This window comes from Maylandia zebra, linkage group LG5, assembly GCF_041146795.1.
Source record: "Maylandia zebra isolate NMK-2024a linkage group LG5, Mzebra_GT3a, whole genome shotgun sequence".
Classification (NCBI taxonomy): Eukaryota; Metazoa; Chordata; class Actinopteri; order Cichliformes; family Cichlidae; genus Maylandia; species Maylandia zebra.
The window spans coordinates 25,532,652-25,560,397 of record NC_135171.1 but is presented as its reverse complement, the minus strand read 5'-3'; the positions used below and the strand labels follow the sequence as shown (position 1 = coordinate 25,560,397).

The following is a 27,746-nucleotide window of genomic DNA, read 5'->3' as shown; positions in this document are numbered from 1 at the left end:
CAGGTGACCTATATGCCTAAAGGACTCCTGTGAGTGAGTTTGAGTTCCTGCGACTCATTCCTCCCCACCTCTGTCACCGGAAGTCTTTTTTTCTTGCTTATTTTGTTTATGTGCAACCGCAAAAGCGAAGAGGGGAGGGGAAAAAAGACTTTTACAACTATTTAATATAAAATGGGTTGACAGTAGGTATAGTTTATTTACAGTATACGTCATGCTATAACATAAAAGGCAAATGTAAAGCCAACAACAAAATGAAATGTAGAATTGTAACTAAATTAAGGCTTAAATGCATATAAAATGACAAAATATTCATTCATAAATCAATTAAAAAAATACATATTCAAATAAGGCTGATGCTTTGATTACACAACCAAGAAGGAAAAAGCTTATTGTCAAATAATGGTGGTGGAAGTCTTGCCACCACATTGGTTTATTTTAAGACCAGATTAAATACAAAACAGACAAAACAAATAGCGCACAACACACACACACACACACACACACACACACACACAAACAAATATAAATTTGGCAAGATAAGTGATTATACATTGCCATTTTTTCAGTTTTAACTTAAACTGAGAGTAACACATGTTTGGGTTACAACATATAACATTTTTTAACTCCACCCATAAGAAGGAAAAACCTCTGATTTTAAATTTGGCCCCTGTGAAGCACTGTACTGCTTCCATCTTGCATTTTCCATTTGCACTGCCCATCAGAGTCACACATACATGTGCAGGTTCTGTGTCAAATGGACTTCTATGTTGAGCATCATCTCGGTGTTCAGCGGAACAGTCCACGGTATTCATGCCCCAAGGTGGCGCATCAGGTTGAGAGCATGACCAGGAGCATACTCATTTATTTTTAACCATAAGCCTTCAATTCATAACACAGAGCTTTACAGTCACTTTCTGAGAGACATCTAGAATCTTCAGCGTAAACAACCTGAACTGTGACGTTAGCCCATGGGGCATTGCAGACACGGCAGTTTCCCACCAGTGTTTGCCCTCCACCCCCTGCATGTGCACTTGTTTCCCAAAACATTTAACTTGTGAGTAAATGAGTGAAATTCAGTCCACCGTTTACTCCCAGGTCCTGGGAGCAATCTAAAGTTAACAGAAGCACAGAAAGTGACTCAGAGGTGAAATAGAAGATAACCTTGAAAGCTAGAGTGATTAAAGGTTATCACGTGAGGGCTGTTTTTGGTATTTTGCCTTTTATGGGTGGAGTAATGAAACATTGTTCCTTGCATTTGTAACACTACTGAATGCAGAAACTCTTGCATTCGTTGTATGACAGCTTCTATTTCATTTTTCAGTGGCTTGGAGGTTTATTTAGTATATTTTTATGAGACACTTTATAACAGTGCTCATCATTCAGAACTTTTAAACCTTGACCAGATTAAACTGAGTTCTCCAGGATTGCTTTGAGCATATTTGTTTAACAATACAAAAACTAAAATTTAAAAAAAAAAGAAGAAAAGAATTAAAAACTAAATTTGATAATGAGTCACAGCGGCTCAGATTGAACTTGGCAGCAGGCTGAAAATAATAAGAATAATAAGATGTGTGTATTACGGTCATGTGGTTGATGAAACGTTGCTGACGAAGCTGACATGAGAAGTGGCACGATATACATGAATAGCTACACAGTATATAAGCATTCACTTTTATGTTAACTTGGCCACTCAGCTAATGGAAGACTATTTCTGATGCAAATATATTTATTTTGTAAAGAGTAAAGAAAGTAAAGGACTGTATAAAAAAGACAAATAAATCTGTGAAACACACAAAAAAAAGGTTAAAAAGGTTTTCCATGTAGCTGCCTGGAGCATTTTTTTTTCCTGTGAAGTCACATAGAAAAATGAAATTTTAGGCCTGTGATTTTCAGGCCGGAAAGTGCTGAGAAATCATCTTTGGATGCCCCCGATAATACTGTCTGGTCAGCAAGGAAGGACAGGAGGATATACTCAATAAAAGAGCACCTCGTCACAAAATACTGGCAATCTGGCACATTTTTTTGGATCCCAGTAGCGGGCTGTGTGGTTCATCAGAGGACCAAAGTGACGATGTCACAGAAAACAGGAGGGCAGGAGACGCGTGAAGGGCTCAGATGAGGGAGATCCGTATAGGGATGGCGGGAGAGTCTGTCCTGTGATGAGGGGAGTGATGAGACACCACGTGTTCCACCACTGCGTGTTTAGACATGTGTTTCATAAGGTAGGTCTCCTGAGAAGAAGCAGAGGAAAGCTATTTAGATGTGACCGTTGCCCCTTAATTGAGGCTTAAAAATATGACTCGGGTTTTGAACTCACAGAGGTGTACGACCTGCCGCACATGCTGCAGCAGTAGGCCTTGGCGTTTTTTATGGCATGTGCAGACAAGTGGATTTGAAGTGAGGCAGAGTCTGAGTAGGCACGGTAACAGTTGGAACATTTGAAGGGCTTGTCTTTGTTGTGCTGCCTCTGGTGAGACTTTAGAGAGAAAACACACGCACACAAAGCCAAATGGTCATCAGGCAAGTTTAAGGGGAAAAAAAAAAAAAGTACGTCAGAGTTCATGTTTACCTACCTGCAGATTAGACAGCTGCGTAAAAGCTTTTTCACATCCAGGATGGGCACATTTATAAGGCCGATCCCCTGTGTGGATTCTGAAACGAGAAAAATGAACCAACAGGTGAGACGGGAAGCCGGCAGCTTGCAGATGTTTGCAATCTACTTAGTTTTGAATGAATTCAAATGATTGCTCAAGTTACAAGGACGTCTGCACAGCAATGAATAATAAGTGTCGTCAGTGAGGTTAATTCGGTCATGGAAAGTGGAAAAAAAAAAAAAAAAAAAAGCCAGCAAAAAGCAACACAGATGCTTGAAAGAATGGTCAACCTTTAGAATAAAGTCTCTCCTTTGAAGCAAGAAAGAGACTTCTTTCCACTTTTAGGTCTGTACTTGATGATGGCGATGTGACGTATATGCATGTGTCCTCAGAAGCCTTATTTAATACTGTGTTGTTTGGTCAGGCTGGGTGGTCTCCTTTGTCATGTCATGAACTGGTAACTCATTTATAAGGCTATTCTTGATTTGTTCACATCTTACTCACTGACTTACATTCACCAAAAAGTTGAATTTAATTCAATTTCCTTTATATAGCATCAAATCACAACAACAGTTGCTTCAAGGTGCTTTACACAGTAAGGTAAAGACCCTATAATGATAAAAAAAAAAAAAAAAAAAAATAGAGAAATCCCCAACAATCATATGACCCCCTATGAGCAAGTGCTTTGGCGACAGTGGGAAGGAAAAACTCCCTTTTAACAGGAAGAAACCTCCAGCAGAACCAGGCTCAGGGAGGGGCGGCCATCCGCTGCGGCCGGTTGGGGATGAGGCAAGGAAGACGGGACAGGAGACACGCGGTGTTAAAGAACCAAAGATTAATAATGTGAGAAGTTATTGGTTATTCCTTTAGTTTTCCCCAAAGGTTTGTACTGAATTTGGAAAAAGAGCAATCAAATTTTCAGCTTCTTTCTCCTTGAATCAGCTGCAGAATCAACTAAAACTTAAGGAACCGGTCTCAATTAATGAATTTAAGGCAATTTCAAGTGAGTTCAATGCAATTACTTTAGCCTGCAAATGTTTTTGCTGGAATATTATTACCTAGAAAATTACTTTTATTGACACCCGAGGTTTATATATTTTGGTTGTTTCTGCATTTATTTATTTATTTATTTACAGCTGATTGCAAAGAGAAACTGTGACCATAATCTTCTCTTGTCCAAAGTACGTGTTCAGTATAAGTTCATGTAATTATCTGTCAAGGTGAAAAATGAAGCTGCCTTCATGACATGAAAATCTCTAAGTTCAACACACTTAGCTTACCCATTACTCTCACGTCATGTTAAAACCATGTGGACTTCTGATGGTTCTGCCTCTTGTGGACGCTCTCTATATAATCATGTTCATGACTTCTTGCTAATTAGTTTTGAGATTTTCCATCAGTTGATTCATTTTTAGTATTACACGACTTTTCATTCTTTTGTTGCTTGCATCAAACTTCATAATGAACATTGAAAAGAAAACTATACTATTTCTTAGTGTCTGGCTTTATTATGTTGTCATGGGACTATTTAAATTAAATACAGAGTTTAAATGAGTTTAAAAAAAGATGCATTTTCTTTTCTTTGCTTGTACCTGGTTGGCTGCCCTTTTGCTTTGAACAGCTTTTAATCTTTACGGCATAGATTAATCGAGGTACTGAAAACATTCCTCAGAGATTTTGAACCATATTTATATGAGAGCATCACAGTTGCTGCACATTTGTCCGCTACACATCAACGATGCCAATCTTGCCACCCCAAAGTTGCTCTATTTGATTGATATTAGGAGACTGTGGAAGGCCATTTGAGTACAGTGAATTCACTGTCATGCTCGTTTGAGGTGATTTGAACTTTGTGTAATGGTGTGTTATCCTGCTGAAAGTAGGCATCTAAGTACAGATGGGACTAAGGGGTCCAAACCATGCCAGGGAAATATCCTTCACACCATTACACCATAGTTTATGCCAAATTCTTACCCTACAGTCCCGATGTCATATCAGAATTTATGAATCTGAGGCCAGACAATATTTATTCCAATACACTGTAGTCCAGTTTTGGTGAAGTTCAGTTTCCTGCTCTTAGCTGACAGGAGTGGCATCTGGTGTGGTCTTCTTCTACTATAAGCTCATCTGCTTCAAGGTCAAAAGTAAAGTTTGTTCAGAGAAGTAGTTGAACAGTCAAAGCTAATAAAATGAATGTTTATTTGTACATGTCACAGAGAATTCCAATCTTTTTGAAAACCGGGCTGCACAACAGGCTCAAACGTCAGCTCCTGTTCTTACAAGTTACCATTATTTATAGAGCCAGTTCACGTTAAATACAAAATAAATATGTCAAGTTCAAGCATATATTTTCTCTCCTGTTGTAATATTAAGTGATTATCCTCGTTAGGAAACACTGAGCTGTAGGGGAAGATCCAGCTGTCACGTTAAAATAGGACTCGTGCATTTATGTTCCCTGTGCTTTTAGAAGATGACAACATAATTGCAAAACAAACTATCACAAATACACTGTAAACATTTCAGACCTGGTGTGCTGCTGAAGGTGGGAGAGCTGGCGAAAACATTTCTCACAGTAGGTACAGCGATAAGGTTTGACGCCCAGGTGTATGCGCAGGTGCTGGGCTAGGTAGGACGCGTTCGCAAAGGACTTGGTGCAGTGAGGGCACTTGTGAGCCTTCGCCTCTGTGTGTGTTTTGGAGTGAATCTGCATGTCTGACTTAGAGAAGAAGGTCAGCGGACAAACTTTACACCTGCGTCAAAAACAGAAACAGAGATGCACTTGTGAATATTCTTCCAACCCCCATTGTTTCAAAAAACAGCAGAAGTGTCGCCAAACCCCTTTGCATGTTAACGCCGTGAGGAAGCTGTTAAAGCTATGAGGAAGCTCTTTCTTGTATTAATACTTAATACTAATTAATACTAATTAATTAATACTAATGAGCTGCTGTAAATGCAGGTCTTTTGCTACCTGTAGGTTTTTCCCTCTTTGGCAGCAATGGTGATGCACGACTGGTCGTTGCCTGAGGCTAGAAATGGGTAGGGCACCACCAAAAGAGATGACCCATTCTCTGCCTTTATCTTCTTGCGTCCTCGTTCCTGCTTTGGAGGAGGACCGAGGAGTCCCACGAGTCCACCGCTGTTTTTCCCAGGCTCCATGCCGTGGCCGGCCAACCCTGAGATGAGGTGAGGGGAGGGAGCTCCACCCAGCCGGCTGTGGCTGCTTGAGGTGGGCGTGGTGGGGGTGATGATCTCCGAGGTGTTTAGGTTGCCTGTTCTGGATGCCAGCGCCACACCTAACAGATGGAAGACAAAGACATGATTGCAAAGCGTTTACCTTTCAGCTGGCATAAATCCAGAGAGGGTCAAATAGATATTAAAAGATATTTCATATTTCCTGGGGTCTCCAAATGTTTCATTTTCATTTAACGGTGAAGATAGCATCTGTCTAGTGATTCATTAGCTTGTAGAACAACCTTTAACACCAATAACTTGAATTAAACGTTTTCTCTTTGACACCACTCTTCTTTACAGTGTGTCTTCGGTTCGCTGAGGTGAAATTAAGGTACTGCCACAAAATTTTGAGGTGTGGACTTTGTAACACTGTGATTTTTTCTTTTTCAGCCTTTCTGTTGTAGATGTTGCTGCTCTGCTCGTGATCTATCTTGTCCCGTTGCTGAATCTGGAATATTTTGGTATACAGAGGAGCTCATAGTTGACTTTAGGACCTCAAGGTGCCTCTTGCTGAAAAACAAGCCCAAATCATCTCCCCTCCACTACCATGCTTGACAGTTGCTATGAGGGGAGTGTGTTTAAATACTGTGCCTTATGGTCAAACATCCCCACTTTGTTTCAGGACTGATTTGTTCAGATGCAACTTTTCAAACCTAAGGTGTGCTGCTATGTTGTTTTCAGAGAATAGAGGTTTTCTTCCAACAATCCTTCAAGCTAGTTCAGTTTCTCTGAGCATTGCACGGTCTGACCTCGGGGTGAATTTGCTGGGACATCCACTCCTGGCAGGAATGTGGCCTTGTGTTCACACACATACCTGAATGCTTCAGACCAGCAAACCAACAAAACTTCTACTTTTATAGAGCTGCTCTCACTTGCTGATCGTCAATTATTCACATATTAGCAGCACCTGGTTTCTACTTACCCTTTAACTTCACATGGAAGCAGTAAAAGTGTACGAGTGTTTCCACTTTTTCACAGGACTGCACACACAAGTATTATTTGCCTGGCAATAGGACTGGCATGACTTCATTAAGCCGTGACACAGTTTAGGCACCTGGACACAATAATGCTGCACGTTGTAGCATGCCACAGAAAATCTATAAATTTGCATGTACAATCAAATGGAAATAACTTGATGCTGCATCTGAGTTTAGTTGATCCATTTTACAATGATAAATATCCCAGTCTGCGGGTGCTTAAGAGCACAGGTAGAGTTTAAACTGCAGTTCCTTAGTTTAGGTTATCATGTGGCTTTGCTCACATTGTCCACATCCATCCATCCATTTAAATTCTCTCATCTTAAAATACAATGTATTCATTATAAAGCTGTGAAATCTTAGTGTTTAAAGTTAGCTCTGTAAATATGGTAAAAGGTAAATGGCTGTTATCGAACACTTTGCTACTCAACTTAAGCACTTTATAAAATATGCCTCATTGACACCCATTCATTCAATCACATTTTCTGAACCTAAATGCTTTCTAGCTAACATTTATACACATTGATACACCAAGATGAATACACCGAGAGCATCTTGGAGATCTGTATCTCACCAAGGATACTTTGGCATGGAGACTGGACCAGCCAGCCAGCCACCAACCTTTCGATTAGGTTGACCTGCTCTACCTCCTGAGCTACAGCCACACCCATAAATATGTTTGTAATTCTAAATAATCAATAAAATCTGCAGAAATCTGCATGGTTACCTGAGACGTGGTTTGTTCTGGAAGGATGATCTATGAGTTGACGCAGATGCCAGTCTTCCCATAATCCTCTGGCTTTTATAGCTGCCTTGTCATCTAGATTCAAGTTTACATCTCCAAGAATACGGCCTGAAAGACAACCACACACACACAGCCTGTGTAATTACAGACTAAATGCAATGAAATGACATTACAGTAAAATTATTAAAGAAATTTCACCAAATTTGAAGAATACACACACATATATGTGCGCCCTTACATAACTGTAACTTCCTGATATGTGGACATGTGAATAGACTTTTCATTACTAATTATATTAGCCTTTAATGAGGCAAATGACTCTTTGCAGGAGACTAAGGAAACTGGTGTGTACTTAGCGCTGGAGTACCTGTGACTGAGCTGGAGGCAGGGCGGGCGTGCAGGGCGATATCAGGCTGAGATGGGCTGTGGTTGTGAAGAACAGGCATCTGCTGGGCTTTGGATATCCCATGCTGGCCGCCTTCTGGCTGGCTGGAGGTAGCCAATAGAGGCTGCTGGGAAGGGGCTGAAGCAGGGGGCAGATGATGCGGTCTGATCTTCTCCGCCATCAGCTGCTCCTTGATTTTATTGATCAATACTAGGTTATCCAGCTGACAGCCAGAAAACAACATTTGTGACAAGAAAACAGCCATCAGTTCAGTCAGTCAGTTCATAAGGAAATGGTTCCCTCTTGTGGCTAACACCTGATATTACATGCGTTTCCAGCCATTTCCCTTTGGAGGCGCTTTTTTAAAAATGATTTTTAAAACCAGAAAGAAGCCCAAATAGGTAGTAGCTACTGAATAATGCAGAAAAAAATTAAAAATAAAACGTGACTTCCTCTGAGTGATCTTCAACAATCCTTGGTTTCAAGGTTTGTATGACTGTTATTTAAACATACACTTACACTTTCTCTATATTCATTTTATTGACAGTATTCAGATGGGAAGATTTATGCTAACTGTGTTGCCAAAACTAATCGGCAGTTAGCACAACTTAGCTTAAAGAATGGAAAAAATGTTTTAAAAAATAAAAAACTAGCCTAGCTCTCTCCAAATTAAAAAGCTTTTCCCCAACATCCCATCAAAATCACAGCTTTTTAAATATTAAATATTGTTTTTTCCCCAGGTTAATCGAATTACATATCAACATTTAAGGATTTAGTTGTGCTCATGTTTTTATTTAAATCACTGTACATACACTAGTTATGTGCTTTTTAAAAAAAGAAAAATTCATGCTAGGCTAAGCTAAATACTTTCTGGTTGTAGCTCTATATTTAACAAACAAATATTAAAATTTAATTATGTCAGAAAAACTAATAAATGTTTCCAAGTGCAGTAAGGTGCAAACATCTTAAGCTGCCCCTCATTTCTGTATGTTTTGCTAGGAAAATAGATACAGGCAAGGTGATTTACTAAAACGTGCTAGCATAAAGGTCAAACATACTTTTTTTTAAGTGTACATTTCTAACAAGCTTAAAGGCAAATATTTTCCAAGGCAGTGTTTAATTTTCAAGGTTGCCATTCACAACCTGAACTGTTAGGCAAGCTTTCTTTCTTTAAGTAGTCTTCAGGAATAGTTCTCCAGACTTCTTCAAGGACATTCAAAGCTCTTCTTTGTGTGTTGGCTGCCTTTTTTTTCTAGTCTCTATTGTGATGATTTCACACTGCTTCAATATTGTTGCGGTATGGGCTCTGGAGAGACCAATCCAATCTATGACTGATAGAGTTGCACTGAGTTTTTATATCCAGGTATTCTTTTAATGCATTGGCAGTGTGTTTGGGATCATTTTCAGACTTTGAAATGCTTTCCAGTTGGTATTGCATGGTGGTTCAGCCAACTGCATTCATAATTCATCAATTTTGACAAGATCTGCAACAGTACTGGCTAAAATGTAGCACCAAAGTACGAAAGATGCTCCACTGTATTTTACGCATGACTGTAAACACTCACCTCTCCACCTTTATCATGATCTCTGCCATATATATATATATATATATATATATATATATATATATATATACACATATATATACACACATACATACATACATACATACATACATACATACACACATACACATCAGTTTTTTTTTTTCTCCCTGGTTCCCTCCTTAAGAATGACTTCTCATCAGCCACCCTTCCATTGTACACAAACCCAAGATATACCAGGTTTTCAGTTAATACCTCTTTTGGAATTACCTTGTTGGTGTAAAAATACTGTTTTATGCCTTCAAACTGTTTTAATTTTTCATAGATCGTTATATTTAGACACCACACTGGTTGATCGCTCGAGTTTGGTGCTTTGTTTAACCTTGACTGATTCATAAATCTGTTCCTCTGACAATGGTCAGGTACAAGGACTGGACTGAAAAGTGAAAACGCAGCCATGGTCCAAAGAACAACTTTAAGAGTCTGGACAACTACTGCCCAAGACCTATTTAAAACACTACAACAACACCTGGCTCTTTGGAAGCAAATTATGAAGAAATGAAATATTGAATGCTCTATTTGTCTAGATCATTTAAAAAAATATATTTTTAAAACAAAAACAAAAAATATTCTAAACAGTCATGTAGAGTGTAGTGTTAAGATGTTTAGAAACAAGGGTGAATACCACAGTCACTCACCTGACCAGGCATGGCAGGAGGGGGAGGCCAAAAATAAGGGTTGTTAAAGCGGGGTTCAGCCATCCTGAAATAAATACATAGGGGTTATAAAAAAGGTGAACGGTGCTCTAAATGCTCAGGACTGAGGAAACATCTGTAGTCAAGCTTACAAGACAGGGATATCCACATTTACGTGTGATACCTTATCCCTGGTTCCACAGGTGAGTGATTGTTTTTAAGTTTTAAATAACAATGCAGGAAGTTATTTTGAGCACCCTTCACTGATTACCAGTTTGCGGCTCCTCAGATTGATCTTGTTTGAACCCACTGTTGTGAGAATCCTGGTAAAACGATGTCCTATATATATTTATGTGTGGATCTGTTGTTCATGTAGCACACAGCGGTTAAAACATGTGTCAGTAGCTCTCCACCCGTGCAGCAGCTGACTGTTAGATGTGATAATTTGAGATAATCTTTTCCAGTCTTGTGACAGCATTTTCAAAGAAACCCTGTATGAGTCCTCCTGCTTCCCGAAAAGTGTGTGAGAAAATGCTGTTTTCTCACACTTCATCTTCATCACTGATAGCAGGGAGGATGCTTCCAAGTTGCATTCGGTGAGTTTTTTCTTTTTTTTTTGGGGGGGGGGGAGTGATGTCAGGCTTTTCCTTAAGATCTCCAACCACAAGTCAGCATGATGGGCATGCTGCCCGAGAGAGAGGCTCACGCAAGATTACGACAGCCAGCTGGAGGAACAGTTATCAGAGAAAACAGAAATGTTAGAAGCAAAGTGGCTCAGATCGTAATCACCCGCTTTTTCTGTCTCCACCTTGACACATGGGGCCCCGACTGGTTAAGAGTCTGATGGGCAACAGAGCAAAGTTTGCACAGAGTACAGCAAGACCCAAAAGACAGCCAGTGCCTAAACCAGAAGGTCAGTAATCCAATTATAAACACAGACTACAAGTATTGCTTCACAGACACAACATGCTACACTCATTTGTAAATGACTCAGCTGTTAACCTTAATTGTTTTCTTCCCTGGTTGACTACGATGGCACAATGCGAGCACAAACCTAGCAGTGCTTTATCGAGAAGCTGGTTTGACCAGGTGGGCAGAAACGCTCCTATTTTTCAGGCAGAGAACGTTACTAACTGCTCAAGTCCTGACCCGAAGGCCTTTCTTTCCATAACTTCTCTTTTCAACCCTGTATGAAGTTCTTTTTAAAACATTTCGCATTGCATGCTTTGGCACACATCCCCATTCCTAAGTCTGTTTGGCTTAGCAGAGGCAGAACAGAGTCCACATGAGTGAGCCAAGAGAAACAAAACTGATATGTTCAGGGGTACGAGCGTACAGTGCACCCCACAAAATATTTCTCTAATGATGCCAGCGGGGATACGTTTCAGTTCCCGGACCATTTCTGTCTTAAGGCAGCAGGCACAGTTTAGCAGTCCGTCTGGCAGCGGACAGCTTTGTGTCACTTTCAGACGCGACATCCTGACACACTGAAAACGCATGCAACAGCAGCGAAATGCTCAAGTCGTCAGCAGTCAATCCGCAGGTTAATTTTTATGTCCTATACAGTCAGGACTGCATTGCTTTGCTCATTTAAGGACTGATTGTGCCAATTTTGGCCAGATTAGTTTCATTTTTTGTAGTACTGCATCTGACCTTGAGTATGGCAAGTTAAAGGTGTAATTATTTCCAGTCTATGGTTACTCTTGCTACAAAACAAAAGTTTAATCCAGGTGTTCAAGTTTAAAAAAAAAAAAAAAAAAAAAAAAAAAAATCACACGATGCAACAGCATGAAACGTCACTTAATAATGCTGTTTAAAACTCTGAGGTTACTGTGACACTCTTAAAATGTTACTGGTTTTATTCAGAAGAAATAAACTCCTGCAGGTGATGAATTAATTAAATCATATGATGCACTTGGACACATCACCCTTCTAGGCTAATGTGGCAGCTTTAGGCTTTTACCGTGACAAGGTCTGACCTGTCACCTTCTGAAATGTAGGTTTTAAACATGTTCATGTTTACAGCTGCAGACATGGCAGATTAAAGTTCCCTATTTTGGGTTCGTTAATATTTATACCGTGATACTTTGTGGTTATTATGACTATTTATTAATAGATTAGCAATATTAATAAGAGAAAGGGGTGTGAATATACACCCAGAAAATAGAAATCATGAAGCGGTCTTTTGTAGCTTAAATAATTGGGTTAAATAACATTTTCCTTCGACTTTTAAAGCTTTAATAAGGCTTCAAAAACAATCACGGTAAACATGCTTCATGCTGTTAATTTTGCATGAACTGTTATTGAATAAGTAGACTAATATATCTGCACATTTTTAGAGTCTAACGATCACACAGTTGGTTAGTCAGTCTCGGTCTGCTGGCAGCACATTTTAAATCCAGAACATCCTCTTTAAACCTCAATATTTCAGCTTTAAAAATAGATCAGACTTCGAGATTGCCTCTAAAAATTGAAATCCAACTTTCCCTGAAACAAAAGTTGGCGTTAACTTTCCCCATTTCTGTACCCGCTCTGCTTTTTTAACTCTCCGTTAAAAACAAAAAAGGGATCCGCTGTGCAAATCTTAACCCGAGCAGCTTTAAACACGAGCCGTTCCCTCCGGAGAGACACGATCCTCCGCTCTCCCCGGCCTGTCCGCCGCCTCTCCCACATTCTCAGACAGTTTATTAAAAAATTTCAGACAAAAGGAAAACAAAAATGGCAGCCCAGTCTTATTTTTATAAGCACTGGACGCCATATTCTGCAGATCCGAATATTATAAGCAGATAATTCTCCGGATGTGATTAAACGCTGCTGCGACGCATCTGCTAGCGGCATGTTTGCATTAAGCGTACGAATGATTGTTTACTTTGATTTGCAGGTTTGAATAGCCCGGCTCGGGGAGGAGGAAAAAAAAAAGCCCTGACACTTCCTACAACAATCATCATGCCTTTGCTGAATGCTCTGCAGCTGCTGAGCCATAAATCCAAACGTCGATGATAATCCTGACGCGCCGTGGAAGCTTTAAGTGGCACTGCGGCCGAAAAACGAAGTGATTATTCGCCATTAATGCGCTGCAAATGCGCTTTTTTGTAATTCCAACTTTTGCATGACTTAAATAAAAACGGTGACGAAGCGACACGGAGCAGCTGCGTGTGTGTGTGAGCGAGAGCGAGAGGGGGTAAGGAGGGTAAAAAAAGCAAAAAGAGGCAGAGAAATTGCATCGAGTGGCCAACGTACCTGAACCAGCGAGCAAGGAAACAATTTTTAAAAAAGGATTAGAGTCTTCTTTCTGCTCGCTCTCAGTCGGACTTCAAATCTTCCGGGTCGCCTGCTGTTCACTTCTGGGTGCTGCAGGCGAGGAATTGTTCAATGTAAAAACACTGCGCTCAAACAGATTTTTTAACCCATTTTCTGGCTTCTGGTTTCCTCGCAGATGTTGTGCGCATTTGCGCTGTAGCGTTAGATACACAATGGAAAAGTTCACATTTATCTGTGCACTGATTGTTTTGGCAGTAAGACATTTTATCTTATTTTATTTTATTTAATGTTATATTATATATTTGCATATGAAAGGGTGTCTCTTTCTTGTGTCATCGCTGAGAACAGGTGTGCACACAAATAATAAAACACAAGTCCAGCTGAGGTTTTTTTTATTTTTGCTTTTGGTTTTGTTCGGTTTTTTTCCTCCATCAGAGAGAGAGAGAGAGAGAGAGAGAGAGAGGTGGGGTAACAAGTGCGCAGCCTAACAGTGGGATTTGCCCTATGCAGGTGTAATCTGTTACACGGTCTGTAAAAAGCTGGCGCCCGTGTGTAGGAGATCACGATGGTCATGCACACATATGAAGTGTAATCCTCTCAGCAGCAGCAGCATGACAGGCTGCTAATATGCTCTGTGCTTAGCTCAGCAGGAGATGGCACTGCTGCCACAGAGAGGGCTTCAGCTGATGGTGAAGGTTTTGCCTCAATGATGAAAACAGGAGATATTTAGCATGGTCCCTTTACATTAGGGAATGGGACATCTCTAAACTACCACTGGTCATTTATTACTGGAGGTAATGCCTGTGGTGGTTTATTGTACAATCCATTATTTAAGGGGACGATTGAGGCAGTATAAAACTGTCAGTGTGGTTCTCCAAAAGTTGATTCTGTCCATCTGGAACTACATCCAGATGAACAGAATCAACTTTTGGAGATTTATTTACCTGGATGATTGAGCGTGCATCAAGATGTCAGTGTGGTTCTTTAGTGATTGAAGAAAGGGGCTCATTAGTACGAAGTGAATCTTCTAAAAATTGTAATTTAATTATTTAATGTTTTTAGGTTTTTACATGCCCTCTCACTCTTCTTTGAGGTAATACTAGCATGTATTGAAGTAATCTCAGACTTTTATGTTTTTAGCAGCAGACATGCTGAACTGAAAATGGGGCTGTCGGTTTTTACAAACAAAGGTTTTGTTTAAATAAGAATAGGATTTGTGTTTTTTTTCATAGCGTTCATGGTCCATCCTGTGAAGTGCAAAAACACTGTACTGTTTCTTTGTCACTGGGCAGAAATGAGTTTGAAGGAGACAAGTTCAAAGGTGGTGAGTTTGGATTTTGCTTCAAAACAATTAATGTGTTAATGTGATGTTTTAGTAAGGTGGGTCATTTTTAATCCATTTGGTTGCTAGGATACTCGAGGAAGTAATAATATAGGATGTAGATAAGAACCTTCAATGGTCTATGATGTACCTGTGAGACAGGTTTGGTGTCCTGAGTGACTAGGAGGATGTATGTGGAGTATGTGGACAGATGGAGGTTTGGAAGAGTCTAATGAAGAATTACTGCTGGTCTGTTTTTTATTTTGTTTTGTTTTGTTTTTCCCTTGGTGATGACATACTGCATGGCTACATTTGCACCACATATAGTAGTAATTAGCACTTTTTCTTGGATTTTGTTCCTTGTGAGAAACGTCTGTTTGATCAGATGTGAGAGCCACGGAGTGCTTTCTTTCTTTCTTTTTTGTAAAATTAAATTTTTGAACTGTATTTGCACATGAATGTGAATATTTTCTTTAGTGATTTATCTGTCTGTAGGGGTCCATTTTTGTTTGACGCGCTGAGCTGCACTTGATGCTTCAAGCTTTTTGTCTTTGCTTGTAAAAGTAGGCTGAATATTTGGTGTTAATCTAATAATATCCAGCAACATACAACGGAGCCTTAATAAGATCAGATGATTTAGTCCAGGACTGCTGCATTCTTGGGGTTTTTAACCTGCCAACAAGCAGCCTTAATGAATGATTTTCTTTAATGTGTCATTTACTAACATGCTGCAGCTCTCTTTACTCTCTGCATCCTCTTAACTATATTTGCTGTTAGCATAAGCGTAAGCGCTCACACACACAAACATTCAAATCTATGTAAAATGCATATCTCAGTGGGACTTCACCTCTTCCATCTTTGAAATGAGTCAGACAGAGAAAACAAAATGCATTCAAATGCCACTAAATACAAAGCAGGTGCACATAGAGAGCAGTGGGCTCTGATTTAATTGGCAGATCTCTGACTCCACATTTGTGGCTCTTACTTGGGCTGAAAGTAAATGTGGTCAGCTCATATTTGCCAAGGAATAACACTATAACATAGGTAATGGCTGCATTTTTCCTTTTTTGTTTGTTGCCTCAAAGTTTAATTCCAACATACATACAAATTTATCTTAACTAACACATCCAGCTGTTTTTCATGGTGGCTGCAGCCAAAGCAGAGGTGCCCATGCCACCGCTTTCCCCCTTCCACCTCCTCCTGGTCTTCTGGGAGGCACCAAGGATTCTCTCACCTAGTCAGATGCAAACTAAAGTGTTCCTTTCACCCTGTTTTGATTTAAACTAAGCAAAATGTTTGGAAATGAGTTGCTGATTTATTATGGGAAATAATTCAATTTGCAAATGTCATCATTATTGTTACATAAGATGTTGAAAATGCATTTGTATTTCATCATCTATTTAAAATCACATTTAACACCCCAGTCTAACAGCTAGCTAATTGTGACGCCAGCGTTCTTTTCTCCTGTATGATCAAAGTTTTTGGGAGTACTCTATTACAAATAAATGATAAACAAACACACACACACACACACACACACACACACACACACACACACACTTACACTTCACTGTGTATTTATCACATTTCACTTTCTGCTTTAGCTTCTCTATAGTTATCTGTCCTGTCTGTCTTGTGTTCACTTTTACTTCCTCTTGTTTCCCTGATTGTTTGCACCTGTGTTGTTCCCCAGCTATATTCACTTCCCGTGGGGAGCCACATGTATTTAAGTAGCCAGTTTTCTACTTATCGTTTGTCAGTGTATTTGTTATTCCACCCCGAGATGTTTCTAACATGTTTTGTATTTGTTTCCTGGATTAATTTTTTCTTTGGACCATTTCCTACTATGCTTGAAGTTTTAGTTCTGTCTGCCTGAGTTTAAGTCTGCATTTGGGGTCCTCTGACACACACACATCATGACACTATTATGCCATAGAAATCGGTGTTGGGGTCTCTCATGAATAGGCTCAGTTTTTAGGAACGCTTTTGTAAGTTTAGATGGTTCCTTCACTGTATTTTTCAGGATATCTGGGCTCTCACTTAGAGATAGAAGGAAAAGCTCAATCTTTCAGAGGGACTCTGAATAAAGCCATTGCTCCTCCGGATCAAAAGCAGCCAGTTCAGGTGGTAACCAGGCATCCTAGTCAGGTGACTGCTGGACGCCTCATAGGTGAGGTGTTACAGGTATTTCCTATTAGCAGAATGGCCACGGGGGAAACCCAGGACTCGCTAAAGATATTACATCTTTCAGCTGACTTGTAAATGACTTAGGTTCCCACCTGATGAGCTGATAGAGATAGTCATAGTGAGGGAACTTGGGGCTTCTCTGCTCAGACTGCTGCCCCCCAAAACACAAACCCGGATAAGTGGTAGAAAATACATGATTGGCTTTTCAGGCAGCCACTAAAATGGATGTCAAAATTTCAAGCCTAGACTGCCCTTGGAGGACATCACAAGATTATTTTCCTTTTGTTCCATTATATATATATATATATATATATATATATATATATATATATGTATATATGTGTATATATATATATATGTATGTATGTATATATGTATATATATATATATATATATATATGTGTGTGTATATATATATATATATATATATATATATATATATATATATATATATATATATATATATATATATATATATATATATCCCAGCAGTGCCTCCAGACGCAGCTGGATAGCGTAGTGGTTAGACTACACGCCTTGGGAACAGAGGATCGCAAGTTCGATTCCTGCCTGGGGGGTCTGTAAGGGTCCTAAGGCTAGACCCCCTATGCTAAGCGAGCCTACCGCAGACATGAGCGAGACAAATAAATATGAAGGCATGCCGGCTCGGACGTCGCCCGGATCAACAAGGTCCGCGTCAGGTGTTGAGGAACCAGGGCACCCTGACGAAAAGTGGGCTACTGGAACAAGAAGGCATCGGTGGGCAAGAGACGAAAACAGGGCGTTGTTGGAATGCTACTACGCAAGTAACCCCGGCGGAAGGGGCTACATGAATAGGATGAGGGACCTATGGATTCTTCGATACCCAACATCCACAATGACGGCGAAACAACTAGTAGCTCAGTGTTCCAACATTCGAAAGAAGGGACTGCTCTCACAGCTAGAGATTGACGAGGTACAACACAAATGCTACGGCAAGGAGGAGTCAGGACGCCAGGTCAGGGGGGCGATATCATCACCCCCACCCGAGATTGGGTACATAGCCCCAAGTGCGATAGGAGAAGGATCGTTGAGTGCGAGAGGAACTGACCTGAAAAATAGGATCATGGCCAAGCTTGAAACCTGGATCCCCCGTAGCCGGTTACCAAGATTACGTGAAGTACCCTCAGAAGGTCTGCTAGATGATGTTAATGCAGCACTACGGGCAATACCTACAACCACGATTACCGACACTAACAAGCTGATCTACAATACGGCATCAGTGAGATGCTTGGCTACAAGTTGAACAGCGACAAGGGGCAGTACCCTCCATGGAGAAGGAGGCTAGAGGGCAAGATCAAAGTAGCACGGAGGGAGGTTAGCCAACTAACGGAGTTGCAGCAAGGTGTGACAAATAAGGTGCCTAAGAAATACAGCAAGCTGTCCATACCTGAGGCCTTGGAAACTGCCAAGCAAAGACTCACAGCCTTGGCCAGCCGCTTGAGGAGGTACACCAGAGAGATAGAAGGCAGGAGAATAAACCAGCTGTTCTCCACAGAACCAGCAAAGGTGTACTCTCAGTGGCAAGGGAACAATAAGAGAACAGCACCACCAAGGCTGGAGACGGAGCAATACTGGAAGAGCATATGGGAGAAGGATGCAACCCATAACGGCAATGCTCAGTGGCTAGAGGATCTGAGGGCAGACCACAGCGACCTCCCTGAACAGGGTCCAGTAACCATCACAGTGGCAGATATCCAAGAAAGGGTCTCCAGTATGAAGAGTTGGACAGCACCAGGGCCCGACATGGTTCACGCCTACTGGCTGAAGAAGCTGACTGCACTCCACGAGCGTCTGGCAGCACAAATGAACCAGCTGCTAGTTAACGAGAGACACCCGGAATGGCTAACTGAAGGCCGGACGGTCCTGATCCCCAAGGATCCCAAGAAGGGACCGGTCCCCTCCAACTACCGACCAATAACCTGCCTCAGTACTACATGGAAGCTCCTGTCAGGCATCATATCGGCTAAGATGAACAGGCACATGGGTCAATACATGAGCGGGACACAGAAAGGAATTGGCAAGAATACCAGAGGCGCAAAACACCAGCTACTGGTAGACAGAACAATCAGCCGAGACTGCAAGACCAGACTGACCAACCTGTGCACTGCCTGGATTGATTACAAGAAGGCCTATGACTCAATGCCCCACAGCTGGATACTGGAATGCCTAGAATTGTACAAGATCAATGGGACCCTAAGAGCCTTCATCAGGAACTCAATGGGGATGTGGCGTACAACACTAGAGGCCAACTCCAAGCCCATAGCACAAGTCACCATCAAGTGCGGGATCTACCAAGGAGATGCTCTGTCCCCACTGCTGTTCTGCATAGGCCTGAACCCCCTCAGTGAGATCATTAACAAGACTGGCTACGGATACCGACTACGGAACGGAGCAGTTGTCAGCCACCTCCTGTACATGGATGACATCAAGCTGTATGCCAAGAGTGAACGAGACATCGATTCACTGATCCACACTACCAGGCTATACAGCAATGACATTGGAATGTCGTTCGGACTGGAGAAGTGTAGTCGGATGGTATCAAAGAGAGAGAAGGTAGTCAGAACTGAGGGGATTGAACTACCAGAAGGCAACATTGCAGACATAGAGGACAGTTACAAGTACCTGGGGATCCAGCAGGCAAATGGGAACCATGAAGAGGCCGCTAGAAAGGCTGCAACCACCAAGTACCTGCAGAGGTACTTCAGCTGACTCCTCAGGCAAGTCCTGAGGAGTCAGCTGAATGGTAAGAACAAGATCTGGGCCATCAACACGTACGCCCTGCCCGTGATCAGGTACCCTGCTGGGGTAATAGGCTGGCCAAAGGAGGAGATAGAAGCCACTGACATAAAGACAAGAAAGCTCCTTACCATGCATGGAGGGTTTCACCCCAAGTCCAGCACCCTGAGGCTGTACGCTAAGCGGAAGGAAGGGGGCCGGGGACTGGTGAGTGTCAGCACCACAGTCCAGGATGAGACAAGGAACATCCAAGAATACATTGGGAAGATGGCCCCAACTGACCGAGTGCTCAGTGAATACCTCAGGCAGCAGAAACCCAAGAAAGAGGAGGGAAACGAGGAACCATCATGGAAGGACAGGCCCCTGCACGGTATGTACCACCGGCAGATAGAGGAGGTGGCTGATATCCAGAAATCCTACCAGTGGCTGGACAAAGCTGGACTGAAAGACAGCACAGAGGCACTAATCATGGCAGCACAAGAACAAGCTCTGAGTACAAGATCCATAGAGGCTGGGGTCTATCACACCAGGCAAGACCCCAGGTGCAGGCTGTGTAAAGATGCCCCAGAGACAATCCAGCACATAACAGCAGGGTGCAAGATGCTAGCAGGCAAGGCATACATGGAACGCCATAACCAAGTGGCCGGCATAGTGTACAGGAACATCTGTGCCGAGTATAACCTGGAAGTCCCAAGGTCAAAATGGGAGATGCCCCCAAGGGTGGTGGAGAATGACCGAGCTAAGATCCTGTGGGACTTCCAGATACAGACGGACAAAATGGTGGTGGCTAACCAACCGGACATAGTGGTGGTAGACAAACAGAAGAAGACGGCCGTAGTGATCGATGTAGCGGTTCCGAATGACAGCAATATCAGGAAGAAGGAACACGAGAAGCTGGAGAAATACCAAGGGCTCAGAGAAGAGCTCGAGAGGATGTGGAGGGTGAAGGTAACGGTGGTCCCCGTGGTAATCGGAGCACTAGGTGCGGTGACTCCCAAGCTAGGCGAGTGGCTCCAGCAGATCCCAGGAATAACATCGGAGATCTCTGTCCAGAAGAGCGCAGTCCTGGGAACAGCTAAGATACTGCGCAGGACCCTCAAGCTCCCAGGCCTCTGGTAGAGGACCCGAGCTTGAAGGATAAACCGCCCGCAGGGGCGTGCTGGGTGTTTATATATATATATATATATATATATATATATATATATATATATATGTATATGAGTCCTCGTCTGATTAAGGGTTAAATTCAAACCCAGCACGTTCAAAGTTAACCTGATCTTTCATCCCCATTCTTCAGTCGGTTTAAATGCATAGAGTTGCTGCCATTTGACTGATTGACTGGGGGGGAAAAAATTAGTCTGCACATGCTTTCAACTGTCTGGGAGCTTGCTCTGTTCCTTAAGGGGCTGAAATGCAGGAGGATCATGCAAAAGCACAGCTTCTGTGGGGAAAAATCCACTCTCAACCTGAGCATTTGAAGCTTATCTGCTCAGAACAAAGTTGCACAAATCTTTTTGGTGGTGCAGCATTTTTAAAGACAAGATGAACATCTGAGCACAAGATGACCTTCTGAAAAGTAAATGTTCTTTTTTTGCTAAGGATATCACAGTGACGTTGCTGTGTTAGGGATTCCTGTCAAGAACATTTGCTTGTTTATAAAATGACCTCATTGGTTTTAAAGATAAAGATGCAGTAGCTGATGAGAAATTATCAACACACTGCCTGCTTCAGTGAGTTGCTTTCTATATAATTAAAGATAACTGTGCTGTGTTTTAATTTATTACTCTTGATGTGCTTTAAAAGCTAAGCGTAGGGCATAAAATCCTATGAAGATGCACTTTATTTACACTTCATTTCTCAATATAAAAGAGCAGAAGTAATCAGGCAGTTTTCACCACAAGTATTTTATAGACCCTGCATACCACATTATTTATCTATCTATTGGATACAGAGGACCAATATATCTCTACAAACAGAGCATTACTGGAAACCAGTATAATAACTAATCACTTGTGATGCCTAAATAGGATCAAGTGATTAAAATATAGCATTGAGAAGGTAATAAATAACAAATTGTATTTCTATTTTCAGTGACCTATAATTTAATCCAGCTTTATAAGACTGCATGCAGCATGTATGCATTTAAAGTACCCTTTGAACTACCAAAAGTGCAGTATGTACAGGCTCAAGACACAGAAATGTTTTCTTTACAAGCAAACATACACCCACTTTGCATCACACCCTGCTGGTTCCGTACTCGTTCGACAGGTTTTCTCGTCAGCACAAACAACGCCACACCCTCGCAGTTCTCTCACCTCCACTGTCCAGGTGCAGGGATCACAGAGAGGGGTGGGGGAGGCAAAGGGGAGGAAGGAGGAGGGTCATTATCCCCTTTGAGGGTGGAGCAAAAGGGGAGGCGAAGAAAGCGGATGAAGCATTTGAAGCTCATATTGACATGTGGCTCTGTAGGCTCCTGTGTGCACAGGTAAGAACGAATGAACTTTGTGGTAGATTGATACTATCTGGTGCTTGTAGATTTCCACCTGTAGCCGTGTGGTAGAGGTGGCGGGAGTGTTTACACAGGTTAAACCAGTTTCATTGCCAGGAAGTGGACATGCTGGCAGTCAGGTCACAGCAAAGTTTACTGTACATTTGCACCTGTTCACATTACTGAATGTGAACTGCATTTATTACTATTTATTTCTTATCTTGCCTTTGAAAGACATAATTTTGGAAAAAATGTAAATAGAATTGATATTTACCCGACATGACATGAACCTATTCCTAGAATTTTCTTTTCAGTCATTTGCAAACAGCCTTCAGTTCCAGGGTTCAGTGTTAATGTAAACAACTAAATATTGACTGTGAAGCATGTTGGCAGTTGAATGACCATGTAAAACATAGATTTGACTTTGCAAGATGTTCCAGAAATGTTTGTATTTGTCATCCCTGAATTCTTCCACCCTGAGACAAGAAGCCATTTTAATATGTCAACCCTGTTTTTTTTCAGCCATGGATGGTGTGTTGGAAGGCGCGGCTGTGTTGTGTGCATGTAAACTGGCCTGCAGTCTACTCTTCCTGCCCTCATTGGCCGACTCCTACAGTGCTGTCAGTTTCTGCTGCTGCTGCCTCCTCGTCTTCACAGACTTCCTGGTCACAGGTGAGGGCTTGATTAGGACACTGCAGGATTCTAACCAGTGTTTCCAGTTCCCCCACAGCCCTCTTATACAAACTGAATCACTTGAATTAGTTTAAAATATCAGAAGGTGTTTCCAACAACCTGTATGTTCAAGTTTCCAAATCATTTTTATTTTTTAAGATTAACCTTACCTCACAGCAGAATCTTGGTTTTACTGACCTCCAGTGGCTTAAGCACTCACCATGCAATGGTGATTTGCAGGCGTTACCCAAGGCCTGTGACATCATCGCTGGGCGTGGCTATAGGTGCAGCAAATAATGAATCAAATAGAATAATGATGCCTCGATGGCCTTACAGAAATAGTGAATTTGTTGATCCAGTTCACTCTCTGTAATAAATGCACTGCAGACACAACAGAAAGGAGATGCTGTGAAACGTCACACGTTTTATTTATTGCCAGTGGCTGAGATGTGGCAGTATGTAGCCACAGGCTTTGATCACAGCTGCAGCTGCTCTGCCTGGGATCTGCTGGCTGAGGATGGGATTAATGCTCAGGCTTCAGCAGCATTTGCTGTTGAATCTGCGGACTGTGGATGGGTGCCTCTGTCGATGGAGGAAAACATTTCTGTGAGGTTTCTGATTAAACTGTTAGAGTGTGAGGACTGAAGGAGCATTTTGAAGCAAAGCATGTTTTGCCCTCCCTACGCTTCAAAATGCTGGAGTCAGCAGGAGCCATGAGAAGTTACTGTTTTTCTACATCACAAAAAATTAAACAAAAGTTGGAAAGGTTTGCTTTAAACTTACTTTCAATACATTTGTTTACTGTTGAACTTTTTAAATCTTAAAGTCATGTAACACTTGACAAAGTCAATGAGTATATATCCTCCTAAATGTTTCAGCGGGGTCTCAATTCATAGATTAACAGCACTTCATAAATACTGTGTTTTCCCATATTTCAAAAATATTTCAAAATCCATGGTCCAATCAAATCTGAAAACCTGCCTTATATCCTTCTGCAAGAGGTCTAAACTCTGACAGGTGATGACTTTTGTACTTTTATTGTCTATAATTTGCTTTTATTGAACATGGAAAAAAGAAACTCTGTATCTATTAAGAAATGCAGCTGGTGTTTCTTAACAGAGACATGTTACAACTCATTCTTTTTAGTACAAAGAGATCTCGGGTAAATACGAGCAGTGGTTTCACAACTCCGACCTGAGTCGGTCTAATCAGCTTTAAGAACCAAAATGCCTGGTAAATTAATTGGGAGCCTGTTTAATCTAATTTATAATAACCTCATCTATAATAAATGTTTATATTAATAAGGTGAATAGACATCAAAGCAGCAATATCTACCAAACAAACTTGAGAAGAATAAAGAAGTATGAATTTAAAAAAGATATAAAAGTGTTTTTCATGTTCACTGTAAGTAAAATGGAAAAGGAAATGAACTTGTATCTTCATCTGAGAGCTACAGATTAAATAATTATTGTAATCTTTGAGTTTGGGTTGTTGTTGTTACTTTTGGAACTTCGGATGAACATTTTCACAATTTTCTGATAGAACAAGAAAACAAATGACAGATTCTAGAATAATAAATATGTACAAGTTGCTGTTATGTGAGATGTAGTGATCCTGGAACTAGTTCCACTCGCTGCCAGACGCCTTTTTATTTACATGATAAGAGATGCAAATGCTATTGTTTGCTAAAATAAAGATAAATAAAACAGACCTTATGTAAATTTCACCAGTCCTTTTGGTTTTGGCTGGGGCAGTGGTTTAGGAGGCAAGACACATGAACTCCTACACAGTTACCCGAGTTATTCATACTTCAATCGGTCAAACTGTGTTTGTATGGAGGGGTGTGTTCGGATAAACAATGATTTGCGGGCTGAGTTACCTTACACCTATATTAGGATGAAGTGTTTTTCAGAGCTTTCTCTTTAATAAAATGGCAGAATATTTATTTTAAGTTACTTTATTAAACCAACCCTTTCTCTTCTTTGTGATATCTAATTACCTGGTCTTATCCAGTCATCTAACCCACTGACTCTGACACTTTTTCTTTGTGTTTTGTGTTTCTGCAGCTTTTCTGAGTTGCCTTTGGATCTTTGACTCTTGGCTGACTGACTTGACTCCATCAGGGGATTTTATTGCCCTGCGCTTCCTGCTCTTTCTCAGCCAAACCTATGGAGCGGTGCTGCTGCTGACCGCACCTCTGATCGCTGTGGAGACTGTGATCAGACTCCTGTGGCCTTGTGTTGTCGTCCCTCTCAGGACAGCGAGGCGGACAGCAGGCTCTGATGGACAGTGTTGTGATGGGAAAGAGGAGGAAGAGGAAGACAGCAGCGGCTCAGATGAAGACATACGGTCTCATGTTGTCGGCTACCTCTGCTGCCTGTCAGTGTGGGTCATTGTCGCCCTCAATGTCAGGGGGCAATGGAAGCTGGAGGAAGTGTGGGCTGCTGCCTGTCTCCACACAAATAGCTCCCTTGTCAGATGTCTGCCCAGCCTCTTCAGCCCCATTCCTAGCGGCATAAATCTCTGCTGGTCCATGGGCTTCTTCCTCCTTCTGCTCCTGCTGACCACGAGCAGCACAGGCCTTCAAAGGAGACGCCAAGGCCATTCGCTGATGTTCAGAGTCTTCAATAAAGGCGACTGTCACTGCCAAGAACTCATTCCAGAGTCGTCCGCACCCCTCAAGCCTGTAAAACCAGGGATGTTGGTGTCTGAGCCAGCACAGCATGTTGACCCAGAGAAAACAGAGAGCAGCTGTACTGTTCATACAGCCTGGAACAGCTGGCAGATGTTGACATGCAACCATGGAGACTTTGTCCTTATTTCCCCAATGTGTTTGTCTGGAAAGAAGGGAAGTCAGGAGCAAGAAATGGCAAGGAGAGATGTATCTGTGGCATTTATCACAGAGGAAAACGTGGACTCACAGTGCAGGAGCTGGTGTGGGTGGCGACAGTGGGGTTTTCCCAGCCTCGGGGTGAATGTAATGATAGGGTTGGTATGTGTGCTCTCCATATTTGCGCTGCCTCTCAACCTAAGCGTGAATGTTGTTCTCGTCAGGACTATTGAGACTCTGCTGGAGCTGTGTATCAAATCTGTACTTTCATCAAACATAGCGGCAAACACAAGAGACACGTCTACCTCTGGTGATGAAACACTCATTTAACGCCAAACAAATGGGGAGAGAAAGTGGAACCTGATTGGTCGCCGTTTGCAACACAGTCATCAGATTACAGCTGGCTTGGCTGTTAACACTGGCTTGAATAGAGCACAAATGCACATTTGCGTGCAGCTATTCACATGTGAGGAGTAATATGTGGAAACTGCTGATAGCTGTTGAGGAGGCAGGTTGAGGCGTGCTTGGTAGAAAGACACTAAAAACCTCGACTGGAACAGATGGCTGGAAGGCCTCTCCTTACTATTCAGAGCTTTGGGATCTGCCACTATTTGTCATTACATAGTGGGTTACAAAACAAGCCACTCCAGTATAAATAAGACTAATACAGGCGCAAACACTGTTTTGAAAGTTATGAACGGGATGAATTAATATGAGTCTGCTGATGCTCCATCACATAATGCTTGTTTAAAGCTGCATATAAATAAATGCTGAGTGACTGCAGGGCACACCGGGAATTCTTTTGGTTTTCTTTGTAGGTTTGTTCCAAAGGATTCAACTGAAGCTGAAGTATGTGAACTTGAATACTTATTATTCAAGTTATTCGGAAGTTAACAATCACAATTGCGCATTGAAATAGAACAAATGATCACTTTATAAAAGCAGCGTGAAGCATTAAATCTGTGATTTCTGTTTCTTTGCCATGTTTCTGCTTTCTGTGACCTGTTAGCTGCTTACTTACTATCCACTTCACTAGGGACACCTGTTCAACTGCTCATTAACACCAATCACCAGTCAACTGGCAGCAACTCTATGCATTTAGGCTTGTGGACATGGTCTTAACAACCAACTGAAGAATGGGGAAGAAAGATCTGGGTGAACATGCTGGCGTTGTTGATGCCAGACAGGCTGGTCTGACAATTTCAGAAGCTGCAGATATGCTGGGATTTTCCCACTTAACCATAAGTATTTCTCCATAAAAGAGAAAATATAAAAAATGGTCCGAGGAGAATGGCCAGACTGCTTCAGCCTCTTGGGAACACTCGAAGAACATTACAACCAAGGTGTGCAGAAGAGCATCTCTTCTTGAACCTTAAAGCAGATGGGCTACAATAGCAGAAGACCACACGTGGTTCCAATCCTGTCAGCTAAGAACAGGAAACTGAGGCTATCATCACACAGGTTCCCCAAAATTGGACAATAAATGATTGGTAAAATGTTGCCTGATCTGATCAGATGGTAGGGTCAAAATTTGGTGTTAATAACATGAAAGGTTGCATCCATCCTGCCTGGTATCAGTGGCTCAGGCTGGTGGTGAAGGTAAGTGTGAGGGATATCTTTTGGCACATTTTGGGTCACTTTGCATCATCTGAGTATCATTTAAACACCAAAGCGTACCTGAGTATTGTTTCTGGCACACTGTACCCATCTTCTGATGGCTGCTTCAAGCAGGATAAAGCATCATGTCACAAGCTCAAATCATCTCAAACTGCTTTGTTGAACGTGACAATGAGTTCACTGTACTCAAATGGCCTCCACTGTCAACAGATCTCAATCCATCTCTGGGATTTTGTGGAACAACAGATTCACATCATGGATGTGCCGAAAGCAAATCCGCAGCACCCGTGTGATGCTATGATATCAATACGGACCAAAACCTCAGAGGAATGTTTCCACCACGTTGTTCAATTAAAAATTTCAAAAGCATTGAACCCTGTAGTAGCAAGGTGTTTTTAATAAAATGTCCAATGAGTGTCTT

General features: G+C 41.6%; 2 protein-coding genes across 7 annotated transcripts; one reads left to right on the top strand and one right to left on the bottom strand.

Annotated features, from left to right (window-relative positions):
- Positions 1 to 160: 160 nt before the first annotated feature.
- On the bottom strand, positions 161 to 13,602 carry znf362a (zinc finger protein 362a). 5 transcript variants are annotated; one of them, XM_004548601.6, is made up of 9 exons: positions 13,412 to 13,602; positions 10,175 to 10,238; positions 7,915 to 8,155; positions 7,530 to 7,655; positions 5,563 to 5,887; positions 5,120 to 5,344; positions 2,574 to 2,652; positions 2,318 to 2,476; positions 161 to 2,231 (listed from the first exon to the last, which is right to left on the bottom strand). In XM_004548601.6, exons 2-9 carry the CDS (start codon positions 10,235 to 10,237, stop codon positions 2,112 to 2,114), a joined length of 1,338 nt encoding a protein of 445 aa, XP_004548658.1. In that variant the 5' UTR covers position 10,238; positions 13,412 to 13,602; the 3' UTR covers positions 161 to 2,111. The 5 variants fall into 5 exon arrangements, with proteins under 5 accessions (XP_004548658.1, XP_004548659.1, XP_076740207.1 ...); XM_004548602.6 differs by having other exon boundaries at positions 7,915 to 8,122; XM_076884092.1 differs by lacking the exon at positions 13,412 to 13,602 and adding an exon at positions 10,718 to 13,333.
- Positions 11,009 to 27,746, top strand: LOC101469173 (uncharacterized). Of its 2 annotated transcripts, none has more exons than XM_076884093.1 (3): positions 11,009 to 11,084; positions 22,729 to 22,878; positions 24,945 to 27,746. In XM_076884093.1, exons 1-3 carry the CDS (start codon positions 11,015 to 11,017, stop codon positions 26,036 to 26,038), a joined length of 1,314 nt encoding a protein of 437 aa, XP_076740208.1. In that variant the 5' UTR covers positions 11,009 to 11,014; the 3' UTR covers positions 26,039 to 27,746. The 2 variants fall into 2 exon arrangements, with proteins under 2 accessions (XP_076740208.1, XP_004548653.1); XM_004548596.5 differs by lacking the exon at positions 11,009 to 11,084 and adding an exon at positions 21,055 to 22,203.

What these genes read in the sequence shown, in the direction of transcription:
- LOC101469173 (XM_076884093.1), top strand. Translation starts at nt 11,015, where the DNA reads ATGGGCAACAGAGCAAAGTTTGCACAGAGTACAGCAAGACCCAAAAGA. An exon ending in GCCAGTGCCTAAACCAGAAG is followed by an intron (nt 11,085 to 22,728) that starts GTCAGTAATCCA and finishes GTTTTTTTTCAG; the next exon opens with CCATGGATGGTGTGTTGGAA. An exon ending in CACAGACTTCCTGGTCACAG is followed by an intron (nt 22,879 to 24,944) that starts GTGAGGGCTTGA and finishes GTGTTTCTGCAG; the next exon opens with CTTTTCTGAGTTGCCTTTGG.
- znf362a (XM_076884092.1), bottom strand. Translation starts at nt 10,764, where the DNA reads ATGCAACTTGGAAGCATCCTCCCTGCTATCAGTGATGAAGATGAAGT. An exon ending in ATCAGTGATGAAGATGAAGT is followed by an intron (nt 10,239 to 10,717) that starts GTGAGAAAACAG and finishes TATTTATTTCAG; the next exon opens with GATGGCTGAACCCCGCTTTA. An exon ending in CTCCTGCCATGCCTGGTCAG is followed by an intron (nt 8,156 to 10,174) that starts GTGAGTGACTGT and finishes TCTGGCTGTCAG; the next exon opens with CTGGATAACCTAGTATTGAT.